The sequence below is a fragment of the Centroberyx gerrardi genome, chromosome 4 (genome assembly GCF_048128805.1).
Source record: "Centroberyx gerrardi isolate f3 chromosome 4, fCenGer3.hap1.cur.20231027, whole genome shotgun sequence".
In the NCBI taxonomy this organism is placed as follows: domain Eukaryota; kingdom Metazoa; phylum Chordata; class Actinopteri; order Beryciformes; family Berycidae; genus Centroberyx; species Centroberyx gerrardi.
This window is the reverse complement of record NC_136000.1, coordinates 31400507-31419631: the sequence shown is the minus strand read 5'-3', so window position 1 is coordinate 31419631 and position 19125 is coordinate 31400507. Positions and strand designations below refer to the sequence as shown.

At 39.4% G+C, this 19125-nt stretch overlaps 1 protein-coding gene across 1 annotated transcript in view; it reads right to left on the bottom strand.

Annotated features, from left to right (window-relative positions):
- The window catches only part of ntrk3a (neurotrophic tyrosine kinase, receptor, type 3a), a 208978-nt gene that overhangs the window by 82837 nt on the left and 107016 nt on the right, over positions 1-19125 (bottom strand). Inside the window, exons 8-12 of the mRNA XM_071915070.1 lie at positions 14153-14265; positions 12772-12955; positions 9790-9807; positions 8747-8802; positions 6887-6989 (exon numbers count right to left, since the gene is read on the bottom strand). Of these exons, the coding sequence (XP_071771171.1) occupies positions 6887-6989; positions 8747-8802; positions 9790-9807; positions 12772-12955; positions 14153-14265 (474 nt within the window). The remainder of the gene's footprint in view (positions 1-6886; positions 6990-8746; positions 8803-9789; positions 9808-12771; positions 12956-14152; positions 14266-19125) is intronic.

Genomic DNA, 19125 nt, shown 5'->3' with positions numbered 1-19125 from the left:
TATGAAATAGCTTTTCTTAAATAGCTTTTCTTCATTCTGTGTTCTTACAGCTCTGCACAAATTTGGTATTCTGAGCTTCATCCCTGCTGAATAGCTACAATGTATTGCTAAGTAATACATTTTACACCATATTCTTCATAACTGGTTAGCCCTATTCCTTTTCAATTCAGTTGAGGTCACTCTGCAACTTTACTAAGTAAAATGTTACAGTTTACTCGGTAAGTGAGCTGATGCTGGATTGTCAAAGAAAGCATTGCTTCTTCCTTTGGTATTACCTGGTTCTTACTGCATCCTTTATGATCAGTTATTCGCTTTCCACGTAATTTAAACAAGTTGTGCTTTACATGTCCTGCAAAGGTACCAAGTAAACCATCTAAATATGCACTAACAAGTATTTTAATGTAAAAATACACCCATCTCATCAGCCTAAATCACAAAGTGGGGCTGCAATAGAGAAGAGCCTCTCACCCCCCACAGTGGAGACATTGTACATTTGCCCTGTTTGGCCAAATGAAATTCTGGTGTCTGGTATGAACACTGGTAGGAAATCTTCTCCGGCAACAGGAAGTGATGGAATCATCAACATTAGATCTTTTCCTCACTCGTCTCTTTGGTATCTTTGGTATAAAGCATCACAGACCAGCTGGGTTGGTAAACATGAGTGTGCTGTGTGACGTTCACTGACCTCACCTTACAGGATTTCTGTGTATTGACATTTGCCAGACAGTTGTCTGGCAAATGTTGCTTGTTGCTGCTTCGTGGCCAACAGTCGATGATGGTGGTTGTACTGGGCAACTTTCAACTGTGAATGTGTGTAATGTATATATGAGTGTGGGCACTGCTAAAAAAGTCACCCTTCCCTGGATATGACTAGAAAACCGTAATTTCATTGGAATCTATTAGTTATTACTTTGGCTGAGTTGTTTTAAACAAAACAGCCATTTCCTGCTTTGAATAATTACAGTGGTCATTTTGTTAGTGAAGCTGTGAATAGGCATTAATTATAATTTAATGGTGTAGGGAACCCATAGTTTCAAAATGAATTTTATTCATGACGTTGGTTGTTGTCCAAACCTGGTCTCCACATGACTTAAAAGTATTAATAGATTTGAATGAGCTTTGATTGCAGGGTGAGAAACCTTTACTTCAGGGTTTCCCATTAATGTATTAAACTGTGCCGCCACAGTTTCACATCGCTGAGAAAGAAAATGTTGCCATTGTTATTAGTAGTTTTACTATTGTTTCTGCGGTCTTTGCCTTCATAAAACTCAGTCTCCTCTCAAAGGGCTGTCCCTCCCCCCTGCTTTGGCAGGTGCTGCTAAACACACCCTCATCCCAAAATGTGTGAGATGAGACACAAACACGTGCATACGCGCGCGCGCACACACACTGCATGATACTGCGGACGTCTCTCAACGAAGCACAAGCCACGACCTGGAACGCATTTGTAGCAGGCCCATTCACACAAAGAGTGACAACTATAAAGATAACTATAAACTATATGATATGCTGTTGCTCAAGCGTTCACACTACAACGATTTTGGTGCCAAATATTCAGAGAAAACAATGGAGCTTTATCAACGTGCTTTTATTTTACTTGCTCTCTAAAATAAATAACGACAGAGCCGATGGATTTGGGTTCATGAATTGCCGCAAAAGAGAGAGGAGCCAGCAGAATCAATAATGCTCTTATGCGGAGCTTTCATTACATTATTGTGCTTTGTTTATATGAGAGCTAATTGTACTAATGGCCACCAAGTGAAGCTATTTATTTCTTTACCAGTAGGAGACTCCGCACACCACATCTACTGTGGATCAAAGAGTCAAGTCTCCTGTAGCCCATGTTGAGAGAAACACCTGTAACTTCACCATGGCTGAACGGTTTCAACAGGCTACTGGAGGGAAGGGACACATGTTGTTATCTCTCGGTCATATTATAAAAATATAGGATAATAGCGCATTTGCGGTCAGGTTGGCCAAGACATGGTGCTATTCTGTTTAGCTAGCAAAAGTTAGCGAGTTAACTAGTTTCCAGGTCAGTAAACTGCCTTACCGTTAATCCCAAGAGCTCTTCCGATTCCGACCGGTATGTCACGTTTCTTTTCAACATTTTTAGAGGCGATGGTCTTTGTAAATAGCGCCGGGGTCCTCTGGACTTCTGTCATCAGTTCCTCAGCAGCAGCTCCGTCACTGCAGTGAACTAATGAATTCTCCCAACCCGTCCTTTGTAGAAATGCAACGTGACTGTATCCCAACGTTCATGCGACTCAACCATTATTTTTAGCTGCATGCTTACACCCTATTTTTTGCTGTATGTTTACACCCTTTACTTAAATAAAACAGGAGATGATGAGAAACAACCAACATCAGAGGTAGCATGGTAATAGTAGAGCAAGAGCAAATAAAAAAAATATATATATATAACTCCATAACATAAATATATGCATTAATCAATAACATTAAATAAAAAATTAAATAAAATAAAAACATAGGCTTATTTGTATTTATAATATGCAGTCATGACTGCATTGCTTACAAAAGCACAAAATTACTAATGGCACTAACCCCCTAAAAACAATGGTACTCTTTATGTAAGCAAGTTTACCTCTGTCCAAAGTCTACTATAACTGAGTATAACTGACAGTGTGCTGGTTGTTACCCAACAAGCACAGATCCTGTACAGACCCATGGCGTGTGGGTTCAATTCAATTCAATTCAATTCAATTCAATTCAATTCAATTCAATTCAATTCAATTCAATTCAATGCACTGAAGCATTGCAACATGGGTATTGCTTAAATAATTCCACTAACGTTACTTAAATACCACAAGGTAGTAACGTTACCTACGGTTAAAGTTTGTAGAGCAGCAGCAGACGTGGTACTGTTTACAAATCCCGTTATTAACACAGGCGAATTTGGCAAGTTTCACTTTTGTTTTCACACCGGAAGACTGTTGGATTGAGTACAATGCTGCTGGTCTGCTGTCTGTGCATCTCCAAATGACAAACATGACATGATCAGGCAGATTAGAGATCGATTTAGATGAATTTCTCTATATTGACCAACTTTTTATTTTGTATGGGAAACACTCTTCTCTTCGCATCTCTTAGTCAAAGCCACCCTCTAGAGGCCATCTGACGAAGCAACAGATGACCGACTGACTGACTGACCTGAATTTGCCTTGTGATGCCCTCGGCTGCGCTGTAGGATAAAAAGTAATCGCCTTACTTATTACTCCCTGGGTGCAATAATTTTACTTTGTTATACAACTTTTCTGTTACACCCCAAAAATTGGTGATAATATCCTCTGTTAACGTCAAAAATCGGGTCGGCTTCCTCTCCTGTGAATGATCAGGAAACCAAACAGCGTTGTTGTCCAATGTTATTGCCATCATTTTACTGGATAAAATCAAAGTAGTGGGAATACTTCCACCCACAGAAAGACAATTATTCTACCATTTCTCATCTAGACTGAAAGGACGATGACAAATTACAGAGAAAACAAATTAGTGGATGGTGGTGAGATATTTCTGGGGGTATTTTTAGATTTGTAACTGTAATATTATTACTCAAATTAAAAAGTAAGTTGTTGCACTACTCACTACTTGGAAAGTAATCATTTTACTGATGACTGTTACCATCCAACACTGTCCTCTAACCCTGTCTGACTGTCTGTGAAGGAACATTTCCTGAGGACAACAGATGTCTCTTCCACACTATTCTAATTACTATATGTCCAATGACACAATTCAAACACTGGCGAGCTATTCTAGAGGACAACAAACATTGTGTCTTACATCCTTCATATTGCACAAGTACACAGTCATGCACAAAACGAGTGTGCACACACTCACACGCACACACACACACACACACACACACACACACGTGCGCGCACAGTGTCCTGTCCCTGTTACTTGAGTGCATTTGGCCAAATCTCATTTAGCATGAGATTTGTTGGACTGACACCGAGGCAGAGTGAAGCACTGTTAAAACAATAGAGAGAGTAATGGTGGCCCGTGACAAACGTCATATGCCAGATTCAAAACCAAGGACCAAGACACTTTCGTTTAAGTCACTATGTATTAAGGGTTTTTATTGTAGTCGTACATACGAAAATCCCCTGTTTGCCTGAAATAGGCTTTTCAATGACATTTTGGGTGTGCATACTATTTGCTATGGGTGTGGCCAAGGTGAGCTGCATTGTGGCTATTAAGCACATGGAAGTCATAGCAACAACATCTATGGCGGAAAGCAGTTAGAAGTGAAAGAACATTTTTATTGCAGATTGGCTTTCTTTCATTCTACCTCAGCCTCAGGCTACATGACAGCTCATCAAGATGATTGACAAGTGTTGGGGGCGGGAACTTGACCAACTGAGGGGGAGGAGGGTGGGACTAACAATGCTTTCTGCCTCAAGACAAAAAGTTGCGTATTGTAGCTTTAAATGATAGCTCTATGGTCCAAGTTGCCTTCTCTCTATAGCTCTCCTCTCTTATCCTTCCAGCTATAGTTCTTTCTCCCTCATTTCCCTTCATTTTCATCCATTTTCTCTTTTTTTGCTCTCATCCTTTCATTCCTCTTCCTTATTCTCTTCCTTCCTCCCCTTTTTCCTCCTCTTCATCCTTTCCCATGATGCAGCGGGAGGGCTCGACTAGCGTGTGTCAGCCAATCAGAAGCCCCCGGCCATCCGAGGACAACCAATCAGGACTGCCGTAAGGGTAAACAACAGGCAAAGTGACCCTCAGAAGTCCTCTAGTCTACAATACTGACAGAGAGAGACACAAAAGAGAGAGGGAGAGAGAGAGAGAGAGAGAGACTATGCTACACTGCTACTTATCAGAGAGAGACTAGACTAAGTCACTACTAAAAAGAGACAGAGAAGAGCTGAATCTACAACAAAGATGGAGCAAGACACAAAGCGATAGAGAGGGAGAGAGAGAAAGATTAAGAGAGAGAGAGAGACCAGGAAAATACAGAGACAAAGAGAGATGGAGAGAGAGTGACAAAGAGAGAGAGTGCGAGAGACACTGAGACAAAAGGATACTGAGAGACAGAGACAGAGAAAGATTCTAAGAAAGAGAAGGAGAGAGAGAGAGAGAGACTGAGATAGGTAAAGAGAGAAGTTCATGTGTTATTTCAGAGCGTTCAAAGACTGACTCAGTTGTCCAGAAGCCAAACATACAGTAAGAAACACATCTATAAAAGATGACCCTAACCAAAAAAAGGACAACAGAAAAGAAAAGAAGACAAAACAAAAACAAAACAAAACAAACAAAAAAAACGGGCAGAATGAAACCAGACCAAACAAAGACAGACAGAGAAGAAAGAAAAGGCAGAAAGTTGAAAGAAAAAAGGGGGGTTGAACTGCAGCAACAGTTTCCTTCATTCTCTCCTTTTCCTCCCTCCATCCTTCTTTCCTTCCCTCCCTCCATCCTTCCCTCTGTCCTTCCCTCCATCTATCCCTCCTTCCTTCCTTTCTTCTTTCCGTCCTTCCTTCCTTTCTTCTTTCCCTCTATCCTTCCTTCCAGTTATCTCTATTCATCCTTCCCTCTATCATTAGGAGTTCAAACCCATAGGGCTGAAACCTTATTGTTTTTGTGAGGCTTCTTCTTCTTCTTCTTCTTCTTCTTCTTCTTCTGCCCTAAAACCACCTGTACCTCAGTGGGAGGGCTCAGCTAGCGTGTCAGCCAATTAGAAGTCGTAGAGCAACCAATTTGGTGGATAAATTAAATCTCTCCCACTGCTCAGACAATTGGCCATGGTGGTGGCACTAACAAGCAACTCTATGTTTTGGCCTAGAATCAATTTCCCCCCCCGTCAGATTCTTTGGCTCAAGCTGAATCCACTGCACATACAGGCTTTCATTTCCACCTTGATAGTTTTTCTGCCATTTTGAATTATATGCAAAACCTATTTTTTGCTATTTCTCCCGCAAAGTTGATCTTCCCAGTGACATTTTGCAGAGAGTATATATGGACTTCCTAGATTATGGTTTCTACCCGTAGTTTTTAGCCCCGAGACAGTGTCCCAATGTTGGTCGGTCTGTTCACCACTTTTGGTCACGTGGGTGAAAGTGTGCCCCATAATTCCTAAACGCTTGACACTAGAAAAAACATATTTCACATCCATGTTTGGGATAAGCCCATAAATGTGTCAGATCACATTTGTTCATGTTCCAGAGCGCCCTTATCAGACAGTCCTCGCAATAGCACCTATTTTTGTTATCTTCCCACAAAGTTGCCTTAATCACCACCAAATTATACACACAGTATATTTCAACTGCACTACATCTGCTTTGTGTCACATCATTTTGATACTTGTAACCATTTGGCCATGACGCACAAAAAGAGTTGCACGCAAACAGGAAGGAATGCACACTTCCATAATGTCCAAATGTTCAAGCAACCAAACTTCATATAAATGTTTGCAAAGACCTGAAAGTGTGCCAGACCACATTTGATTGCACTCCATAGTTTTACCATATGGCCAAAAAGTTCCAAAAAATTTCACTTTTCACACTTGCAGTTGCAGGACTTTCACTAAAATGTTCTATCTTTGAGATGTAGAACTTTTCCAAAATGATGAATCCATCTCATATTCTCACTGTCAAATCCTTAGCCCCTAAAATTTTGGGGAAAAACTGAATGCTTGGAATTATTTGGAATTTTTTTTGGTCAAATTTAAAGATATTGATATTCCAGCTATTGGTAGCTTCTATCCAAAAATGTCAGTATCTGCTTTCAAAACCCCATAGTGGTCACACCCTAAGACTACATTCAACAGAGTGACCAAACTGATGCCCTATATAACCCGGTTAAAGGAAAGGACAAATCATCAGAATGGAAAGACCGATAGATCGAGACATATATATCAGATTCCTACCTTTCATGCCAAACTTGGAGCGTCGTCCATACTTGTTGATGAGAACGAAGAGAACCACCAACATCACACAGGCAAACCCTGCTAGTCCTACTGCTATGGAGACCTGGAGAGCCGAGGAAGAAGAGAAGAAGAAAAAAAAAGAAGAAAATATAATAGGATATACAGTAAGACAAATACCAAAATTGGAGAAAAATCATCACTGTTAGCCTGTTGCTTCTTCAGAGGGTTTTTAAAAAAAAATTATGTTTCTGCATATGAAAATCCACATGTGAATTCAAAGCGCATGCTTTTTGGACACGTGAACTTTTCTTTTTTTTCACATTGTATTCATCATATGGGGCGGTTTTTACTTCAGATGTCGAAGTGAAAGTGTTTTTTTTTTTTTTTTTCATGTTTTCACCTGCCATCCGGCAATATTTGTTTCACATGTGAAAATGTAATTTCACGTGCAAAGACACAATTCACAGGTGAATAGGGAATAGTAATGTATAATATAATATAATCTATCACACCTCCTCTGCCACACACATGAACACACACACACGCTTAGGCTTACAGGTGCACACACTCACTTACCCACACACACAGACACACACACACACACACGCTCTACTAAAACCTTAGCCTCAACAGTTATCTTTTCCCAGTCAATTACAGGAGAAAGATGAACTCAATTACATTTCTAACCAACTCTCAGGCTCACCAGCCACCAGGGGATTTAGGCAGATAGAGGCAAACGGATGAGAGAGAACGGAGGAGAAGAAAAGGGAGGATTAAAATAGCACACTCTGGTCTGAGCAGTTCTTCTTTCTTGCATTGCATTGGTTCATGTCTTGTTCTTCTGCCTTTCTGTCTCTTTCTTTTCTGTTTCTTTCTTTTCTTTGCCAGCTACACTGTGATGTTAGCATATACTATATTATATTGATGGTAATTAGGATAGATGTTGATTCTCCCAGAAGAAAAGGTGTATAGGCAGTGAAATGATTGCATGAATTATCTGCTTATGAATTCTAATTAATACTTTGAACTCTGTAATAAATATTTCAGTAAAAATACTGATGACTGGCTGGAAATCAGTCCCTCAAGGATATACACAGAGGGGTTTTTTTTGTTACAATTGCGATCAAAAATTCTTGATTTTACAAAAATTATGATTTTTTATTTTTTATTTTGTCAAACAAAACTCACAATGCAATTTGTGGAGTTTTAGGGTTTTTTTGTGGCTAAAATATGCACATCAAGGGGAAAATGTTTTACTAAATTAGCACTAAGCAGATACCAAAAACTTTTTTATAACTACCTCCCATTAAGAAAGACTCACTATAATCACTTCCCATGATAATAAGCACAGTGGATATCACATAAACTATGGGAAATACTAACAGAAACAAATAACAGAAATAAACATGGCCTCAAATTTGCAACAAAGAAAAATACTGTGCTTGGATTCCTGTCTGTATAAATTAAATCTACATAAAGCTACATAAAGCTCTACAGTAAAGCAAGTGATGAAATTTTGAACACAATCAATCGTCATGATGGTAAAAACTAGGAAAGGCCCAGGTTGAAAATAATTAATTATTCTTAAACAAAATGTCTATACTTGTTATAAGCTAGGCAAGAGCTACACGCTAGTCACTACTAAGCAAAGTATATTTCAATTTCTATTTCTTTAAATTAAAAAAAAAAATTTAATTCTTACAATGTGGAATGATGTCCATGACAACTGCTGACACACACACACACACACACACACACACACAAACACACACACACACACACTTAGGTTGGAGTTTTCAAACAGCGTTGGGCAAAGTTAATTAGCATTAGCTGGTCATTTTCCACATTTTCACCACTCACCCCAAAAGTATCTTCCTCAGGTCTGTGAGTCACTGAGATGGTCGGAGTCGGGGTCCCTTATAGAAAGACACAAGAAGATACAGGCAGGAGTTCAGCATCAGAATACACAACAGGTTACTGGCAAGCTGATTACGTGAGGGAATTGCGTAGGGATCGTCTGAGGACATCACACATTGCAATAAGCGAGCACTTGTACGATCAGAACAGAACGATACATGAATACAAACACCAGTAGACACACGGAAGGCCATGACATAAAATACAGAGATCAAAGTAATGAAATAATGATGTTATAGGTCAGTAATTGTGTGTGTGTGTGTGTGTGTGTGTGTGTGTATGTGTGGGGTAGGAACGGGGAGTTTACCTGTTGGCATAATGGATAGCACCGTAAAAAGAAACATTTTTGACAATGTATGTAATGAAGCTGTAATATTACTGAGATGGAAAAGTGCGGTGAAGCTGGTACCCAGAGAGAATTTGCTGAGTAATCATATTCTGTGCGTTTATGAATTAGTTTTGTATAGCTTCTGGATATCAGGTCATTTTCTTTGCAGGATTCCATCCCATACCAGACACTTGCATGGATAATTGATTATTTCACTGACACAAAACAAATAAAACAAATCAGCGCTCAGTAAGAAAACACAGACGAGGTTTACCTGACATGAATGCTAATATATTTAAATGAGAACGGCTTCCAGAATAAGAGCCTAAATTTAATACATTTGGCTCTGGGAGAGGCTATCCAGGCACTAGTCGCCAACTCTGGATTAGAGTATGCCTTTAAGAGAAATCATGCTGTGTGCATTTTTAGGCCAGTAATCTTTAGTAGGAGTCATGTTCTGTGGTGAATACATTAAAAGGCATTCTATGACGACATGCATAGAGGCTAATCAAATAAAAACTAAGCTAGCGTGAACATCGGGGGCCTTTTTCCTATGTAGAGGATGTCATGGTGAAACGCTAACTAATGTTGACAACCCTGAGAAAGAAATCATAATTCTATAATGAGATTCTTACAAAAGAAAAAAAAACCTACTTACCATAATCATAATCCACATCTGGAAAAGCGGGAGGGAAGAGAGAGAGAAAGAGTTAGGGCAGGGAGAAAAGACAGTGGAAGACAAAGAGAAGGTGAAGGGAGTGCATTCATTGAGTGTGAAAGACACACACAGCATTGGAAACACCAAGAGAGGGGTAACGAGACAGAGACAAAAACGACCGTGCTAGAAGAAAGATAAAGAAGTTAGAAGAGAGGTAGGGGCGAGAGAGAGAGAGAGACGAAGAAAGACAGAACATCGGTATAATGTGTGAAGAGAGCGGAACCGAAAATAATACTGTGTTAACGAGATCATCACCTCTTATCTAAATATAGCCTTCCTTTATTAACCGCATTTCATTTACACTTAGACTAAATATAAGCTTCAGTTCACGCCAACATCCAACACACATTATAGACACAGTTAGTGCTGCAGTGCTGATGATATATCAAGGTTGTGCAGGGTGGAATCACAGGGAAATCAATCACTGCTTCGCCAACATCCAGATATTAAAGAGTAACTGAACCCCAAACCCTGTGGTAAAGCCTGACACCTAATGGTGAAAAGTAGGGTACTGAACTGGCCATCTGCTATTGGCTGGTCTTTGGTACCACCTGTTGTACTCTATAGAGGGACACCTGGCACCAAAGACCAGCCAATAGCAGATGGCCAGTACTTTTCACCATTAGATGTCAGGCTTCATCACAGACTTGGGTTTGGGGTTCAGTTACTCTTTAAGTGGTAAGTCGTCTGCAAAACTGTAAACCGAATAAGTGGCCTGACATCTCAAAGCAACGACTTGGAAGTGTTCACACATTTGAACTTGACACCATGATTGAAGTTTTCTGTAGACTTTGTTTGCTCCTGATCAGCTTGTTTGCTTTTTCCCACGTAACACACATGGGTCCGGATGTACTAAAGATTTGCGGCAGTGCAAATTGAGTTGTGGGCGCGAAACCCTGTTATATGATCTATTAAGACAGCGCACAGGCGATTTGCATTTCATGGGTTGATCTGGGTGCAGCGTTTTTTGCGCTCTGGCCTTATTGCATATGTATTTGTGGGTCTTCCAAGGCTGAGGTGCAAAATAAAGTGAGGGATTTATAGAAATTGGCAGCGAACGACATTTATCAAGAGCTAGTGGCCTTTTGTCATGTGATGACTACACACAGAATTTAAAGAATTCGTGAAAAGCATGTCTTATTACTTGGTGGCCAGAATGGGTTCACCAAGGCTGACCATGACCCCGTCTCTGGGTCCGCCTCCAAGGTACAGTGATCTACAGAACATAACATGAACTCACTAGATTGCATCCCTATTACAATTCCAATCAGGTTTAAATGAATATGTTGACTTGTACCATTTAAGCCTTATTGGCAGAGCAGCAGAAAACACACTCAATATGCAGACTATTACCTAAATATACAAAAAGGAAAAGTTGCACAGTCTTTTCTCAATTTGCTGATACTTATTATGAACCAATGTCTCCGCGGCATTCCCTTGATGAGAATAATGTAGCTGAAACGTTTGTGCATAATAACGTTTGTGTGTCATAACAATGGAGAGGTGTGTGTGCGGCCTCTACAGCTATATTTAACTGTACCTTCACAAAGTATCCATCCCTCCCACACCTGCATCTCAATCAGGTTCTCCTGCACTTGCTCCTCCAAGGGAGTTAATGGCTCTTCTTCAGAGGGGCTGCCATCGTGCAGAGGCTTTATTTGTGGCAGGTTTTGGTTCACCTCCTCATATCAAACCAGTGCTTTTTTACCTCCACTAAATCGCACTCTGGTGCCCAACTAGTTCAAGTTCAAGTTAATTTATTTATATAGCCCCTTATGACAACCATGTATCAAACTACTTGAGCCTATGTAGATCTAACTGATCAACAATCAATCGTAGAACAGAATGATGTAAGACAAACACAAGATACCTATTCTACATAGCCTAACCTATCCGGCACCACCAGCCTTAGACCCTCGAAGCATACAGGGAAAAACTTCCAAGAAAACCTTGGGCGGGCCAAGTCAAAGAGGGATCCCCCACCGAGACGGCTGAGCGCGCCATAGGTACCGGGACAAACTGGAATGGACAGTAACCTGGACAATAACAATGACATAAGAAAACAGATGAAGCAGAGAGAGGCAAAAGCGGTGGAGAGATGGGCCACAGTCAGCATTAATGTTCACAGAACTGCATTCACTTTACTTTTAAGTCGTCCCAGAGTGCCTTTTTACACGCTGGTAAAACATGTCTTCTTTGCAGCGGAGAGCTCTTTGGGGTTTTCTCCGCCACCAACACTTCAGCTTCAGAGAAATCGTCTCTTGTTTTTGCCCATCATTAACTTGTCACAGGGGAAACTGCAGTGAACGCACTATTGTGCACATTGTTTGGCCCTTATATTTGCGCAGTCGCAATTCTAATTAATTATGCTCTTTTTAGTAAATACTGCACTGGTGGGACCGATTGCACCCGCAATTGCTTTTGCGCTGCGCCTGGAATTGTGACAATGTTAGTAGATCCGGCCCATGAAATGTTTTACAGCAAACCAAATATTACAATGTCAACCACAAACCAAAAATCCAACATTTTAAGAGTTATAATCACCAAATTATGATTTTGTTGGTTTTATTTGAAACAAATATATCGTTCCTTACACTTCACTAGAGGTATTTCCTTGTTGGAGACATCAGAACAGTATATCCAATGTGAAAGCCGAGGTGAACAGTATTTTCTAGTAGTATTTACCATCTAAAAGCCGAGGTGAATGCTATTTTCTATTAGTATTTACCATCTAAAAGCCGAGGTGAATGCTATTTTCTAGTAGTATTTACCATCTAAAAGCCGAGGTGAATGCTATTTTCTAGTAGTATTTACCATCTAAAAGCCAAGGTGATTTTCAAGTAGCAAGCATCATTAAGATACGACATGAGTGCAGCATATGGCTCTCCCTTATTCCACCTCGACCTCAAGTTCCCAGCCTACCTTCAAAGGGCCTGTTGAGGAAGTGCCCATATACAGTTCTGGTGGCCACACCCAGGAAGTTGCTTGCCTCCAACGTGTAGTTGCCATTGTTGTGGTGTGTTGGGTTTTTAAAGGTGAGACAGCCTTCCAAATAGTCCTGGTAAATCTCCATCTCAGTACGCACATACTCACTGTGGGGAATTTCCTGAATGGGGAGCAACAGATGATCAGGGTCAAACCACTAAACCATAAGCTATGGCCAAGTCCCTGCATCTATATATATGATTTGTCACCAAAACTTCCAAACCTGTTTACATTGACTACATTTCTTGCTGATGACTGACAAGATATTATTTGGTCAGTGTGATAAATTATTAGATGTAAGGCTAAGGCAGTTAAGGCTCAACCTTTTTGACCTGTGACCCCTAAAAACAAAGTGATGCTTACTTGCGACCCTATACAATTCAACCAAATATTTTTTTCATTAATTATCAGAGAACTAGCCCTCCTATTATATTTGGGGTCAATTTGACCCCATTCAACATTTAACATTTCTAAAAATATGATTAACATTATTTTTTCAGCTTGATACTTGATGACTTTTTCATGAGGAAAACTGGTAAACAAAAAATGTAACATGATGATACGTTTTCAAGGTCCTGTACACACTTTGTATACAATGGTGTTGTTTGGGGCCATTTTGACCTACACTATTTTGGTGACTAACTTACTTTTTATTGGTGTTTTTTTTCATTATTGACTAACTACTATGTGTTACTTGCTGATGTTCTGAACTGTAAACTTGGGTAACATTTTCAATTGCAATCATTTTTTTTAGGTTTACATTGCTGGGGTCAATTTGACCCCAAACATAAAATATGTTTATTAATTTTAACATAATAGGAGGGCTAGAAACTGAAAACTATTCAGTATTTCATAAGAAAAAAGCAAAAATTCGAGAAAAATCAGAAAAACCATGATAATACATTTCTCTTGTAGGAATATGGTTTTTTTTTTTCCTATCCCATCAATTATCTTGTGACCCCCCCAAAATTATCTTGCGACCCCCTGGGTGGTCCTGACCACCAGATTGAGAACAGCTGGGCTAAGGTATGAAAACTGTCACACCTTGTCATATCCTTGCCATAAATGCTCAAAAATGAATTGCCATTGGAAAATATACTGAAGCAAGGACTCCTGTTTCCTCTTGGAAAAACTCAAATCAGTAGTTTAATATCTAAATAAGTATTTCAAAGAGCGAATTTCCTCTTACTGAAAGTACACAGGCACACAATGAACCTTTAAGATGAGCAGCTTTAAAGCAAACTGCAGTAAAGCCTAATGAAGAAAATTAAAGTCGTGCATTATTTGTCAGCTCCACCGACAGATGAAGTAAACCCACCTTATCTTTGTGGAACCATCGTAAGGTCGGGTGGGGCGAACCACGAACTGTAAACTCTATGCAAGTATCATGGCGCCGCTCCGGTTCCTCCAGCTTCAGGATGGAGGGAGGGACTGGAGGAGAGGAGGGAGAAAAGAGAGAGAGTTGAAATGAATTAAACTGAGAGAGAGACAGACAGACAGAGAGAGAGAGAGAGAGAGAGAGAGAGACAGAGAGAGAGAGAGAGAGACAGAGAGAGACACAGAGAGAGAGAATAGAATTAAATTGTTATAGGATGCTTACTGATTGCAATATTGCTGATAACGCTGATGGTAATTGATTTTTGTGTAATTATTTCTATTCATGTATTAAAGTTAATAATAATACTTTGAAAGGAAACTACTGCTTTGGCAACATAGGATTTGTTTTCTGCCTGTTTCTATGCCAGTAAAGCACAATTGAATTGAACTGAATTAAAATTGAGGGAGGTGACAGATCCTAGGCAGAGAATGAAAGAAAGAAAGAAAGAAAGAAAGAAAGAAAGAAAGAAAGAAAGAAAGAAAGAAAGAAAGAAAGAAATTGTTGTGAGATGAGCATTCCGCACTACATTTGTTATTGAGAGGGAGAAAGACATAAAGGGATTTTATTGTATTACAATGTCATACATACTCGCGCTACAATGAAGCTTATATTGTCATGACACTCCAGATGTATTGTTGCAGTGCATGAGAGAACAACAAAGGCAGAGAGAGAGAAGATAAAGCGACATAGAGAAAGAGCGGAAAGAGCAGAGAGAGGGAGGAGAGAGACCTCAATTGTCACCTGAATATGCTGGCCTCATCATAATCTGTGCAAATCGATTTTGTGTGTGTGAATGTGTGTGCATTCCCGTTCTAGTGTTTCTCTCTGTTGACTGACAAAACTCTATCTGAATGCAAACACAACTGCTGTTTGCGGCAACAGACCATCATCATCTTACCGCTTGCCTACTGTGAGAAATTCAAACCAGCGCTGAAGAAAGGAGATCGTTGTTCTGAGCCATTTCACCACAAGGTAAGTGGACTCTATCCTGTCATATACACACACACACACAAACTTATTGTATATAGTGGTCAGACTTGCATTACGATTGGTTGCCTACATGTTCTGGATGGAATTTTGGCTGGGGGACACACCAGGGTCAGAAATTAACAGGGGTTCAGGGCAAAAATACCCTTGAAAACATTAAGAGTACCCTTTTTTTTGCATTTCATCCTGTTCACATTTCAACTACTGTCCCCTGTGGGCCACCATAGGCAATTTGTGGAATGCTATGACCGGGGCGAATCTTTCCAAGAGAAGAGAAAAGAAAAAAAATGGAGTGATTTTTTTTATCAGAAAATGTTGCTGCTATGCTATGCTGCCTGAAGCAGTAGAAAATGTTCGCACCACAGCTTGTTTCTCTTAATGAATAAAGGATTTTGTGGCAAACTAAATAAGGAACTTTCTTTGCTTTGTTTTCTTGAGATTTCAATTTGAGATTTAGTTTTGATCCTGTGAACCTGCTTGTTTGAGCACATAAAGAGAAGATTTTACTATGCTCTCTCTTTTATGTGATTTTGATTGCATTTTAATTGTATACATTGTTTTACCTTGAACTTTTTATGTGACTGCAACTGTATTGTGACTTAAGAAATTGTTGGATGTTGTCGGTTTGTAGCTTTTATGTCTATCTTGATCTTGCTTGCTTGATTATGCTTCCCTTGAGAAAGAGACTGTTAATCTCAATGGGACTAACCTGGTCAAATAATATTTCAATAAAAATAAATGAAATCACCCTGACACTCTATGACTCTATCTCTTTCTGTTTTCAGATGGGAATCGCACCCAAACACACATTTTACGTGAAAAAACCTTCCATGAAGTCTCGTTAATTTTTCTCACGTTTTGGACACCGTACAGCTGACGGTAGTTATATATATATATAAGTCATGGCAATAATGTCAGCAATTTGTCACAATTTGTTTTGGACCGCATACGGAGAGTCCTTTCCATTACATAAACACACAATTACATTCTCTAAGAAGCATGATTATTATGCATTATTTCCTTCCTCTGTCGAATTGAAGTTGCACAGTCCCACAGAAACACCCACTGCCGCTCTAGCGAATCGATAAGCAGCACAACACTGGCGACAAGCCCAGAAATGAATGAGTATGATGTAACTACAGTAGCTAGTGTCTTTAGAACTACAATCACATGCTGAATGTTTCAAACCAGGTTGATATAAAACTATACAAAAATATGTTTGTTGAAGAGCCAGTACATCGTTCCTATGCTAGTATTCATCATTGGTCTAAAGGAGGAAGGACAGCTGTGATTGCTGTGCTGGCTCTTCCGTAAGTATGGGGTACTGCTGTGGATAATCACTGTCTGTGTGCAGGCTTCCCCTTCAGAGCTACTGATCGACTGTTTATTCTGGATTCCACCGCAGCCATTTAACTTGTAGAAACACTATAGAAACCAGTCTGACCAGTTCTGCAACACATAGATTTGTTACAAAATCAACAGTATAGAAACCAGTCTAACCAGTTCTGCAGACCAGTTCTGCAACACATTAATCTGTTACAAAAGAAACACTATAGAAACCAGTCTAACCAGTTCTGCAACACATTGATCTGTTACAAAAGAAAAACTATAGAAGCCAGTCTGACCAGTTCTGCAACTCATTGATCTGTTACAAAATAAACAATATAGAAACCAGTCTGACTAGTTCTGTAATACATTGATCTGTGTTCTAATAAACAGTATAGAAACCAGTCTGACCAGTTCTACAACACATAGATCTGTTACAAAAGAAACAGTTCTGCAACACATAGATCTGTTACAAAAGAAACAGTTCTGCAACACATAGATCTGTTACAAAAGAAACACTATAGAAACCAGTCTAACCAGTCTGGCAACATGCTGGTTTGGGACACAATCTACCTCACTATGACTTTCATTCTTTTATATATTTATTTTCTGAATTTGACTGTCTGTACACATAATCGACACAGTGCACCCTTTTTTTATGATGAACCATAAATATTATAGTGTGGCCCTGAAGAATATATCCAAATATTGGTTCTGAGCCATTACAGCCTTGATACACAGGCAAACACTTGAAACAATTTTAATGGACAATTTTGCATACAATGATGACTAACAGTGTATTTCCCTGGCATATTTATGTTTTATAGCCCACTTTTCATCCATAGTGACTGTATCCCTTTTGCTTCTTTTTTCACAGGCAATATTGCTCATCTCCATTACCTAAAGATACTGCCAGTGTATCATAATCCTAACACCCACAAACCACAGGAATGCGTACTACAACTCTCACGGATCAATAAACAATGCAACCCTGTCCAGAAGCACACGGAAACGCATGAATGTAATATGATGAATATGATGAATATGATGCGGTCTCGGTCATCTATCCAGAAAGTCCTACCATTAAAATCACCCAAGCTTCAATAGTGCCAAGTAAAGTTCAATAAGCAAATGTTGGGATGTTACGACCGCAATGGGAGACGGTGAGCACAGTTTCGGCTGATATTGCTTACCCGCAAAAATTAAGTTCCAGGAAGTACAAAGACTTAAAATAGTTTCCTCAGTGGCCCAGTGTTTTTAGATTCAAGCCTCTGGGTGTAGCAAGATATATGCATAATGCTTGGGTGGAGCTCACACTGGAAATAGATTGTGCATCCATGGGTGAGGTACATTACCATGGCAGAGGTTTTCGCAATGTTAGGGATGGGATGCCATACACTTCTCTTAGACAAAGTCCTACTAGATACATCTGTAAATTGAATACATTAATATAATGAATAGGTTTTTACATTGACACTTTTTGTACATATAAGGCTTTCTGTATAGCCAATTCAAGTGAACACAACAAACATGCTGTGGATTCACATATATTTCACATATTTTTTTTATGGGACGATATGCTTATCTCGCAATACGATATAATACGCAACATGGGATGCATGATTCGATACAACCATGATACGATGTAATAAATAAAAGTTCAATGACAACAAAGTCTGACTGCAGAATTATATTTATTTCTGAGCCACAAATCTTTCTAGCAATGGCATTGGCTTGCTAGAATGTAAACAATGAAAAAATGTCATTACAAAGTGCAAATTATATCATTTCCGTGGAGTGATGGGCAAGCCATCTCATTTGTGATTACTACAGCAGAATAAAATCCCGAATAATTTTTCTGCCCAACAATACGTATCATCACATTTTTGTATCGCGATATATTGAATTTCGATATATAGTCCCATCCCTAATTTTTATAGTTTTCCACTTATTTTATACTGCACATATTTCAGGTTTCTGGGGTGTCTTTTCATCTTGTACATACTGTATGTGTAATTTTTTTCTCTTCATCTCCTCATGTTCTACTGTTGTTGTTTTGCACACACTCATAATGCTGTAATTCATATCTACAGACACATTTCTACATCATATGGTCTTGTAATTGTCATTTTGTCCCAATTTCCCCACGGGGATCATTAAAAGTTTTGTCTGATCTAAATCAAACTCAACCGACGATAACGTATCTGACCTTTTCGGATGAAAAACATACGCCCGCGGCTTTTTGACTTAACAGGAGCCGCCGTGCGAAAGCCAGGCAGCCTTACCAGCTTATTCACAGTTGTCATATAGGTCAGCGCATGTCAGCAGCTTTAATTTCTGTCTCCCTGAGGGCCGCAACATTGTTCATGCATTCAGGATTCAATGCAGTCCAATTGAACGTCTTTATTTGTATTGCGCTTTTCAGATTACAAAGCGCTTTTCAGATTACAAAGCGCTTTTCAGATTACAAAGCGCTATACAGACCATAAAGAGGCATTACGTAAAAAACAATAATAAATTAGTGTGTAAGAATTAAGAATCTAAGAATTGCAATCCAAGAACAGAAAGCAAGTGATTGTTTCACAGTATAGGGGCTCTAA